This window comes from Pecten maximus, unplaced genomic scaffold, assembly GCF_902652985.1.
Source record: "Pecten maximus unplaced genomic scaffold, xPecMax1.1, whole genome shotgun sequence".
Taxonomy (NCBI): Eukaryota; Metazoa; Mollusca; class Bivalvia; order Pectinida; family Pectinidae; genus Pecten; species Pecten maximus.
In genome coordinates, this window is record NW_022980692.1 from 11,899 (window position 1) to 23,898 (window position 12,000).

The 12,000-nt window shown below is 34.3% G+C and overlaps 1 protein-coding gene and 1 long non-coding RNA gene across 2 annotated transcripts; one reads left to right on the forward strand and one right to left on the reverse strand.

The window, feature by feature from the left end:
- The first annotated feature begins 927 nt into the window (after window positions 1-927).
- LOC117319625 lies at window positions 928-3,717 on the forward strand. Its single transcript, XM_033874397.1, has 2 exons — window positions 928-1,492; window positions 2,080-3,717. Exons 1-2 carry the CDS (start codon window positions 1,046-1,048, stop codon window positions 3,316-3,318), a joined length of 1,686 nt encoding a protein of 561 aa, XP_033730288.1. The 5' UTR covers window positions 928-1,045; the 3' UTR covers window positions 3,319-3,717.
- Window positions 3,718-5,682: 1,965 nt separating this feature from the next.
- On the reverse strand, window positions 5,683-8,254 carry LOC117319626. Its single transcript, XR_004530783.1, has 3 exons — window positions 8,013-8,254; window positions 7,820-7,901; window positions 5,683-6,106 (listed from the first exon to the last, which is right to left on the reverse strand). It is a non-coding gene; the product is annotated as an uncharacterized LOC117319626 (long non-coding RNA).
- Window positions 8,255-12,000: the final 3,746 nt, after the last annotated feature.

Below are 12,000 nucleotides of genomic sequence, written 5' to 3' on the forward strand. Positions count from 1 at the left end.
ACCATATGAAATAAAGTTAAATTGACATGTTAAATAGGAACTTTACACTACTCATCCATGTAATAATTATATGCCTGTTGTCGAAGCTGCAGTTCATTTACATTTTACTTTGAATGATACGGAGTAAATCGGTTATGATTTCACTCAGGCTTTTTTAATCCAAGTGAATTTTTTTTTATCTCAACATTTCTGGTATTATTTTTAGAAATATAACAAAATATGAATATGATATATCTTGGTGATTCGAACTCTGAACCTTCGGGTTGCTAAGCAATGGTTCTACCATATGAGCTATGCGGACTTCCGGCAATGTGGAGTTAATGTTATCACTTAAGTCAGTCTAGTTAATGCTAAATTTAAAATATTTTATCAACTACGTTTTTTCAATTTTTCGATACCAGCGCATCAGAGGACCACCTTTTGATACATAGAATAAAATAAGACATTGTAAAAGTTGGTCTTCCAATGCGCTCTATGTCAAAAATGATACGAATGCGGGAAAAACCCCCTCGAAAGTTGCAAATAGCCTGATGATGCAACTTTACGGTCATTTGATCATATAACGATTGCAATGAACAAACAAATTTTTCGCAAATAATAATTAGTATATGTTATAGATTTAAGGTTTGTATTCAAAAACTGAGTTTTAAACATTTATTTTTTTGATTTTGAAAACGGTCACCGTTAGGTCGAAACAGGCCAATATGCGCCATACCTCTTTACATGGCCTAGATTTTATTTCACATGCATAGATGGGAATAAAACAATGAATTATTTTATAAAAGTGTAAATATGTAATATGTGCTGCTTGTGATTGTATAGAATAAAACACATTTGAAAAGTACAAGGATATGTTTTGGATCCGACTACAATTAGCCTATGTACAATAACTTGTAAATCCTGCAATAGACCACTTTCACATTAAAGTACGCATGCGCCGTAACCTATACTACGACAGGGACGCTGAACGAAATCTCGCGTGACTATCCGTTACTTGCATTTGAGGGGGCAAGCGAAAAAGTATGGCAGAGGCCAGGCCTATGTAATGGGCGGTCATGATCATTGTTCTGTGTATGGATGTAGTAACCGTAGATCAAAGAATTCAGTAGTATCGTTTTTTAGATTCCCTGTAAATGCACATCGGAGAAGATTGTGGAAAGTTGCCAGTCAGCGTGACGAAAAAACTTTAAGAATTACTGAGCACACGAAGGTGTGTTCAGTCCATTTTGTCACAGGTAAACCGTCGAAAGACTCCAAACATGTTGACTTTGTGCCTACTCTTAAACTGCACAAACGTGAGATAAGTGCTAAATGCAGAACATCTTCTACCAGTAAAAAGATCTCAGAATGGACGACTTCAGTTGAGAAAGGACATAGTGTATCGGCTAATGTTACAACACCTGGGAAAAGATGCCGGCGGCGCCTGGCCCCATACCAGGTACCTGACATTGGAAGTGAAGTTCAAATTCCGTTACCCGAGACCGCAAAACAGGTAATTATAATCACGTTACACTTCACAACACCCAGTTATTGTTTATGAAAAAAGACTACAAAGCTGGCATATATATGTTCACTCTGTTGCTTTTAATTTTAACAAAGTACACACAATATTAATTAGTAGAACCATTAAACACCATCAATCAATTATATTAATATAGTTTATGTTACATAACTAACATGACTACTATCTTACAGCCTTGTAATTGTTGAATGATAAAATTTTTAAATATTTATCTTACTATTCTTACATCAATGAATTAATTATCAAGATGTTTCATATGTTCAAGAATTTACCACTTTATCTCTATGCAGGGGTGGATCCAAATTTTTTTATCAAGGGGGGTGGGGTTGCAACTTTGGGATTTTTATCAAGGGGGGGGGGGGGGCAATTATAACAGTCGTCATAAGAATTTTTTTGAAATGCTTCGTTCCTCTTTTACACATTTTGTTTATAGTTTGCAAAGGTGGGGGGTGGTACATATTAAACCTGCTAGGCTTCTGTTACTTATTAAGGTATATTTCTGAACATTTAAGACTTTGTTCTGTCATATTGAGGTAAACTTATTTTTGTATTTTCAGTTTCCAGTTCCCTTGACCGAAATACCCGAGGAATCCTACTTTATTGATAGTCAAGACCATGCATACAATGCGAGCTGGACAAGTGCACATGCACCTTATAATGGACAACGCCCATCCACCATCTGTGAAGCTGGAACACAAGTCCCAAAAATTGTGACATCAGATGTATCATCACAGACATGTAGCAATGTATTAAGTGACTCCGTTTTACTTAAGCAGAAAGATTCATATATACAAACACTCAAGAAACATATACACAGGCTTGAGGACCAGATTGTAAATCAACCCTCATCATTTACAGCTAAGTCCATGTTGACAAATGATAAAAGTGTGCAGTTCTGGACAGGACTACCAAACAAAGGTGTTTTTGATTCCCTGTTTCAGTACCTAAAAGGGAAAGCTCAGAATTTGAGATATGATCGTGGGAATGTGTCGGTTTCAAATAACAGTAGTGATTTGAAAGTAAAACCAGGGAAAAACAGGAAAATAAGTTTGGAAAATGAGTTTTTTGCTGTATTGGTGCGATTACGTGTAAAACTTCTCCTTACGGATATTTCTCAACGCTTAGGCATATCAGAGGCCCATTTCTCTAAAATATTTTCCACATGGGTTCGCTTCCTCAGATTGGAATTGTCAGAACTAATGCGGTTTCCCTCTTTGCGTGAGATACAGCAAAATCTACCTCCTCAGTTTTCTAGGTATCCAAATACTAGAGTGATAATTGATTGCACTGAAATCCATGTTGAAAAACCATCATCTTTGAAAGCTCAGCGACAGACTTGGTCTAATTACAAACATAACAACACCTATAAGGCACTAGTAGGAATAACTCCAGATGGAACTGTTTGCTTTCTTTCAAACTTATATGGGGGGTGTGCTTCTGACAAAAAGATAACTAGAGAGTGTGGTATTGTCGGTGAACTTGTTTCTGGGGACTGTGTAATGGCTGACCGTGGCTTTGATATAGCGGACTTACTAAATCCTAAAGGAGTGCAACTCAACATTCCCCCATTTCTCCACGCAAAGGATGGACAGTTGACACCAGAACAAGTTGAAGAAACTCGTAGGATTGCCGAAGTTAGAATTCATGTGGAAAGGGCTATACAGAGAATAAAATCTTTCCAGATTCTTCAGGGAACTATACCACTATCTCTCCATGATCTAGTAGAAGACATATTCTTGACATGTGCTATTTTAACAATTTTTCAAACTCCCATAATTAAAACCAGTTGTGATTGAATTCATTCATTTAGGAATGTTTTTTATATATCTAATGAACAAATGAAAATCTTGGATGAAATGTTAAAACTAGAAGACATTATAAGTGATCCATGATTTTTGTGTTGCACATCTAAATCAAACACAAATGTTACTTCAAAATAATATTTAATGTGAATATTTAGTGTTCATAATCAATATATACATGTACAAGGAAATTCTATATATATATGCAGTAAATGTACTACCAGCATTATAAACTCTAATAATATTTCATATTCTGTCAATATTGATTGTCGCTATTACAGTTACTGAGAACCAAGGTCAGGCTTTACAATATTCATCAAAATTTGAATATTTATATTATATCTCTGTATGTTTTGCTGATACTAAGCTTTGCGAATTATAAATGATTCATAAAATTCTTAAGTGTTTTTTTAATATTTACATTTCTGGTAAACACTTCAATCATCTGACTGCTATACATGTGTACAGTGAACTTTCTTTACATGGATAATTACAGTATTTACAATTCATTTAAAATAGCAAGGGTTTTAGAAACAAAACTGCATTTTCCACAAATAAATCCTCTATTCTCATCAGTAATAATGAAAAATAGTCCATGTAAAGAGATATTACTGAACATGTTACAATACAAAACATATGCTATATATGCTCAGTTCTGGATTGTTAAAGTCATTCTAACACTATGAATATGTAAGAAATATAAATTGATTACTCCAACACTAATGGCTCATTGCCATATATCACTGAAGGATATACAATTTCTGGAAGGACAGCATTGTTATAGAAATATTCAAGTTTTGGAAGATACTCCATCCAGAGATCTTCATCAAAATCTACAGTTTCCACAAATATTTCATTCTTTGTACACAAGACAAAATCACACAGGGATATTCCATACACCGCCATTTGTCCGATAACTTGTGTGTAATATGCATGTTTCCTATTAAGGGTGACCTGTGCATTTTCATCAAATTTCAGGCACGGTAAAACTTTGCAAGCTTCATGAATAGTTTTGTCCCATGTTGACAAGGGATTTTTTAGCTCGATTACTACCATTCCTCTAACGGGATCTTCCAGAATGCGGTCTGCGGATGCTCCTAAAAAGGGATGTTCCTTGTGAATTCGAAATCCAACTTCCTTCGCTAAACAACGATTTCCCGTTTTGTTTTGTAAATCTGCGAGATATCGCTCGATAGCCTGACCTTCGGCATCAAGCCCAAACTTCATGGCTGCTTTTTTCACAGAGCTTCCATAACCAAGTAGCTTTTTTAACAAACATGTTGGATTTGTTGTCGACCTCCTTTTAACCACAGAATGAAAATTTGATGCAGTGATTCTAACTGATCGGACCTGGTGCCATAAGGCTGATTTTGATTGAGACATAGTTTTGGAATCAATTTCTTTAATGTCTTCATCAGAAACATGCAGTTTTTTCTTAAAATCCTCACATGCGTCTTTGATATCTTTCAAACTTGGAGGATGTACATTAATGAAATGTGTACTGATTGTACTTTTTGATGGACTTTCCCATACCAAAAAAAGGTACAAAAAAGTTATACTTTTTTAGGTACAAAAAAGTTATAACTTTTGATGCTAGATTGGAACCATGTTTAAACAGCGGTTCCAATCTAGTACTAAAAAGTTATAACTTTTGATAACTTTTCTGTACCTAAAAAAAGTTATAACTTTTATTAGGTACAAAAAAGGTATAAAAAAGGTACAAAAAAGGTATAAAAAAGTTACATTTCACACAAAAATAGGTATAATTTAGGTACTAAAAAGTTAAAAAAAAGTTATAACTTTTTCTAGGTACTAAAAAGGTACAGAAAAGGTATGAAAAAGGTACAAAAAAGTTATAACTTTTTCTAAGTACTAAAAAGGTACAGAAAAGGTATGAAAAAGGTACAAAAAAGTTATAACTTTTTCTAGGTACTAAAAAGTTACAAAAAAGGTACTAAAAAGGTACAGAAAAGGTATAAAAAAGGTACAAAAAAGTTATAACTTTTTCTAGGTACTAAAAAGTTAAAAAAAAGTTATAACTTTTTCTAGGTACTATAAAGGTATGAAAAAGGTACAAAAAAGTTATAACTTTTTCTAGGTACTAAAAAGTTACAAAAAAGGTACTAAAAAGGTATGAAAAAGGTACTGAAAAGGTACAAAAAAGGTATAGAAAAGTTACAGAAAAAGTATGGAAAAAGTACAGAAAAATATAAAAAGATTTTGCTTCAGAATGTTTTTTTATCCAGAAATATACTTATTAAATACATGTCTTTCAGACCAATGAATTACTATTCATAAAACATCACGGAAATCTCCTTTCACTTTGCACATTTTCTTGAAAGACTAACAAAAGCACTATTTTTCGTCCTCATGGAAAGCTTTATTTCGAATAACAGACTCCTTCCATGGATGAACGCAGCAGTCATGTACTATTACACTGTCATACTCCTGCTCCTGTACAAGGCATTATCCACTATGTTTCTTTAGTATATATATATTATAACTACCGTTTAATGTAAACATAAAACCAACATGTCATCAAGAATTAAGTATTTTTACTGCATAACACAGCACTCTAACTGGACTGTTATTAATACACATTGTATTGTATACTATATAAAATGTGTTAGCTGTTTGAGGCATTGTTACACAGGAAAGAAAAAAGTCTGAAATAATGTAAATGTTCCTCTTCTGGGATCCTTTCCTCGAGATTTGACTGACAATACTGCAAGAACACTGATTTTTCCAGGAGCTGATCAGGGTTCTTCTTGGGATTGACACTCTATAGTCCATCAAAAAGAAAAGAAAACAAAACAGTTAGTGATCTATTTACATATTGTAACGCTGGTTTCGGTGTAATAACTTAATAACTAGGACAGGCTGAGAGTTAATTGGGTTATTATAATTTATTAACTAGAACACTGAAAATTTAAAGGACCCCATCAATTTCATCATGAGGCAATAAATAATATATATCTCCCATAATCATCAAGAACCCATCTGCCTAAATCACCGAGTAATATTGGTTGGAATTATATTGAAACAAAATCTGACCTTGGCCTTTGACCAAGTGACCTTGACCTTTGGTCAGTTGACTCCATGCATTATTATAATGTTTAATTCTGACCAACTTTGCTTTAGCCTTGAAACAAAATATTTAATCAGTGAAAAAACGCAAAATTTGACCTTGACCTTGTCAGTTTACACCTAGTTTAATTCCAACTAAATTTGCTTCATCATGCCAAAACAAAATATTGATGAAAAGAAAAAAAAATTACCTTGACCTTTCAATCTAATGACCTTCATGAGCTTTGACCCTGGGTTTTGACATAATTTTGTGAACTGTACCTGGCCCAATTCGTGTAAATTTGTCAATAAATTCTAGAATTATTAGACAGCAGCAAAATTAGAGGGCTGGGAGACAGAAGTAATTACTATAGGCTAACAAACACAACTTATCATGTCAAATCAAAAAGAAGATACCCCCAGAGATATCATGTAATTGTATGATTATTATATAAATATCAATTTTATATATATCATATATACAAGACTGTTCTTTAGCCTAAGAAGGAAGAGAAAAGTGATTCCCAAATAAGGAATCACTTTTCTCTTCTTCTAGATCGTATTAATTTGAAAACAGAAGCCTAAAATGTTTCTTTTGAATAAGATCCACAAATAACTTTCTGAGAAACTTCAAAATTATAAAATTCAAAATGACAGCCTGTCAGCCATCTTGCATTGCATACAAGCTAATATATTGGGGGCGGGGATGATCAACTTAAAAGGGAAACTGATGGTGAGAGTAATCAATGTGTGTTAATTCAGCAATAAAACATTTTAAATGAATTCACATAAAATAAAAGAAGAAAGATTCTTCTCAAATTTTCCAATGGTCTATGTATAATAAATAAAATGTGCTAAAATTGTATATAGATTTTACTTTGTAGATCTATTTTAAATACGTATACTTTGACAAATTTTCAATTAGGACTTTATTTTATTGGATTTCCTTGAAATTTCACGCACACAACAAGTAACAATCCCTCTCATTTCTATATATATTTAATTTACCGTAGCCGATTCCGTAGATATTAATTGCATGTTAATTACATTTAAAAAAAAATAGTGTTGTGCGTATAATTAGGAATAAAGAACAAAATGTTCATACTTACCATAAATTATGGTGCATATATTCGTCTATTTCAGTAAAAAATAGTAACAAATGTACGGGAAAACATGAAAAAAATTATCAGGTAAAATAGCTGACGAATTATTGCCTACCCCAATATATAGTGGATCGAATTTCAAGAAAATCCATTGAAAAACGAAGTATATTATATATACTTTGGGACGTTCATACCAAACGCCATAAATGAAAAACGTGTATGGCCACATATATTTGTGAATCCATTTTAAATATATCATAATTTTGACCCTGAATGTGAAGGTGAAGGATTAAAAAATAATCACTTGGCAAGCAAATTAAACTTACGATTGAAAGATGCAACATTTATAAATCGGCTGTACGTAGGGGGCGGGTGGTCCGAGGATCATGAATGCTGGTGAATTTAGTCCTGAAACATGAAGTATTTCATATGAACATATTCACTCAATGTTGTTTAATGTATGACGATCGCGAGAGCGACAAAATCTGCGATTCGAAGACAAATTAGAACATAACTTACCCTGATTTCATGTTGTCCGATAATTCAGTGTTTGCCGGTGAAAGGGGTATCATAAGTCGCCAAAAGCTAGACGAAATTTGATATTCTGTTCCCAGTTTGTCGATTGTATTCCGTGAGTGGGGAAATTAAATGTCGCAAATATATACCGTACTGTATATATAACGTGATTTTGTTCTAGGTCTAAGCTTTCATCACGTTTCCGTAAACAAACAAAATGGCCGCCACTTGTAATACAAATCTCCCGCTAAACTGAAAGGAGCGCCGCCTGGCGGTGGGTATACCTGTGTATAGTAGGGCCAAGTGAACGAAGAAGAAAAATGTCGAATAAAGTTATTAGGCCGCCTACGATATCATGAGAAATCCTATCGATATTTTTATATATATATATTTTAGTTGTTGTTATATATTTTTATTTAATTATTACTATGATTACTGCAACATCGTACTCTTTCACAGTGCACATGATTGCACACATGCATAAGTGTCTGTACAGAGAAACTAACGTGTCATATGTTCGGTTATATTCTTGATACCGATAATATTGTGCACAGGTGAGATACCCAGGTAAACTGGCCAATGCAACAAATCATAGGCAGTCAGGCATGACAACGATGTAACTAATTAATTAACGCCCCAGGACACCGCTATGTCAGCAGGTGAACTGGACACTCCTCAGGTACACAGGTATTTACAAAATTCAATGAGTTCGGTACAGTAGACTGCCGCTAATTACATTCTAATTGATGCCCCGAGTATGAGGTATTCGGTGATCAGCTTGTGTCTGACGGGGTCGGTTAACTTTTGGTGCGTGGTCCCACTTTTCGTGAGGTAGCCTACACACATGATGTGCACGTTTCAGTAACAGCACTAACTAGGCTACTGTAATGCTACGAGATCAATTCTCCTGCAGATGTCCTTTGTGAATAATCTGACGATCTGGCTTATAGATATATGACCAATTGATTGTTCTGTTTAATGTGTTCACTGACAAAACATCGTGTGCGCTGTTTTCAGATTAAAATGTTTATTGCAATTTACGTCATATCGAGATCATAAAAACGCTTTACTTATATGGAGTTAAATCAAAGCGTCTGAGAGTTTGGACGATCAAAATGACACAAGTGTTACACAAGTGTGTTTGTTTACCGCTGGAGTTTGTGTCCAATGCGGCATAATTGTGCATGCTACTACAAGATTAATGTCAAAAGCGCAAACATCCAGAAAATATGCGATGCACTGACAAAGACCATGCTATATTAATCCCATTGGGATGAATGAAGCTTGGGTTTTCCGGAAAATATTTTTGTGGGTGAGCGACCCATCGTCCCACGTGAAGTAAATTATATCATCATGTTCTATGTACGTACGTTTATGAACGTCTGTGTTGGGATATAACGAACTGCTTATCTTTTATAACAACTGAGTTTGTTCATGTCGTGACTTATCAATGCTAAGTTGTAATTATTCACGTCCTCTGAGCAATGATTGGTCCTCTGAGATAAAAAGATAAACTTTAAAAAAACTGCCCCTCACCCCCCCAAAAAAACGCATTTCAAGGGTGTGAATATTGTACTAAAAATGCAATAAATTAAAAGTGAATACCTTTTTAGCCCACCATCATCAGATGGTGGGCTATTCAAATCGCCCTGCGTCCGTGGTCCGTCCGTCCGTCCGTCAACAATTCTTGTTATCGCTATTTCTGAGAAAGTACTAAAGGGATCTTTCTCAAATTTCATATGTAGGTTCTCCTTGGTGCCTAGTTATGCATATTGCATTTTGGGACCGATCGGATTACAACATGGCCGACAGGCAGCCATCTTGGATTTTGTCAATTGAAGTTTGTTATCGCTATTTCTGAGAAAGTACTGAAGGGATCTTTCTCAAATTTCATATGTAGGTTCCCCTTGGTGCCTAGTTATGCATATTGCATTTTGGGACCGATCGGAAAACAACATGGCCGACAGGCAGCCATCTTGGAATTTGACAATTGAAGTTTGTTATCAATATTTCTTAGAAAGTACTGAAGGGATCTTTCTCAAATTTCATATGTAGGTTTCCCTTGGTGCCTAGTTATGCATATTACATTTTGGGACCGATCGGAAAACAACATGGCCGACAGGCAGCCATCTTGGATTTTAACAATTGAAGTTTGGTATCGCTATTTCTGAGAAAGTACTAAAGGGATCTTTCTCAAATTTCTTATGTAGGTTCCCCTTGGTGCCTTGTTATGCATATTACATTTTGGGACCGATCGGAAAACAACATGGCCGACAGGCAGCCATCTTGGTTTTTGACAATTGAAGTTTGGTATCGCTATTTCTGAGAAAGTACTGAAGGGATCTTTCTCAAATTTCTTATGTAGGTTCCCCTTGGTGCTTAGTTATGCATATTGCATTTTGGGACCGATCGGATTACAACATGGCCGACAGGCAGCCATCTTGGATTTTGTCAATTGAAGTTTGTTATCGCTATTTCTGAGAAAGTACTAAAGGGATCTTTCTCAAATTTCATGTGTAGGTTCCCCTTGGTGCCTAGTTATGCATATTGCATTTTGGGACCGATCGGAAAGCAAGATGGCCGACAGGCAGCCATCTTGGATTTTGACAATTGAAGTTTGGTATCGAGATTTCTCAGAAAGAACTGAAGGAATCTTTCTCAATTTTCATATGTAGGTTCTCCTTGGTCCGTCGTATTGCATTTTTGGACCAATCTGAAAACATTGTCGACAGACAACCATTATAGCCAAATCTCAAATTTCATATATAAGTTTCCCTTGTTTAAAAAGCACTGGAGGGATGTTTCTCAATTTATACAGATTAGTAAGAGGAAGGGAAAAAAAGAGAAAAGATCAATCTAACATGGAACCTATTAAGATCATTCAATGGTGGGCGCCAAGATCCCTCTGGGATCTCTTGTTTAATTTTAAATCTATATGTATGTTATTTATCAAAATATTTTTGATGCCTCTCTGGAATGAAAAATTTATCTATGCATGGACAATTCAACACACATTTCGGATTCCAATCACCTGTTACCTAGCTTACCTGTCGTTGAGGTCTTCTAAAGGCGATTCGCCTCTCTGACCCATCACAAATTCCCTACAGTTCACTGATAATTGTATTTTAATCAATTGTATGTACATTATTAAATTAAGATTTCCATTTAAATGGGGATTGAGCTTATATTGATTGAATTACCTGTAATAGAATTTCACTGTCACTGTCTTGTATAATTATTTGTGATTACATTTACAGTAATTATTATGTGTCATAAGCAAACATAAGATTTATTTAGTAATCTTATGGTTGTCCAGAAAAGATACAGACAAGTTTTGCTAAAAATAATCAGTCTTTTAAGATGTTGTAAATATTTTCTAAGTCCAGAAAAGGTACAAAAAAGTTATACCCGAAATTTTCAAAGTCCAGAACAGGTACAAAAAAGTTATACATGCAATTTTCTAAGTCCAGCAAAGTTTTGCTAAAATTAATCAATCTTTTCAGATGTTGTAAATATTTTCTAAGTCCAGAAAAGGTACAAAAAAGGTATACCTCAAATTTTCTAAGTCCAGAAAAGGTACAAAAAAGTTATACCTGAAATTTTCTAAGTCTAGAAAGGTACAAAAAAGTTACATCTAAAATTGTCTAAGTCCAAAAAAGTTATCAAAAGTTACATTCATTAATTCTAAGTTTTCAAAAAGGTACAAAAAAGTTATAACTTTTTTGTACCTTTTGAAAAAGGTACAGAAAAGGTACTAAAAAGGTACTAAAAAGTTATAACTTTTTATACCTTTTTTTGGTATGGGTGGATACGTTGCAAATACACTTGAAGATACCATTATTTGTGATTTTCGGATAATTGTCCGAAATTGATAATAATTGTCCATGAAAGATTAGTAACTTCCAGAAAAGATTCATATAGAGTAAATTTTCAACATCGTGGGTATATGAATGAGGCAACTTAGGTTAATTATTCTACAGAAAAACCTTTG

Excerpts from the sequence above, each read along its gene's own strand:
- LOC117319625 (XM_033874397.1), top strand. The coding sequence starts at position 1,046 with ATGGGCGGTCATGATCATTGTTCTGTGTATGGATGTAGTAACCGTAGA. Across the intron at positions 1,493-2,079 it reads TACCCGAGACCGCAAAACAG|TTTCCAGTTCCCTTGACCGA; the intron begins GTAATTATAATC and ends TTGTATTTTCAG.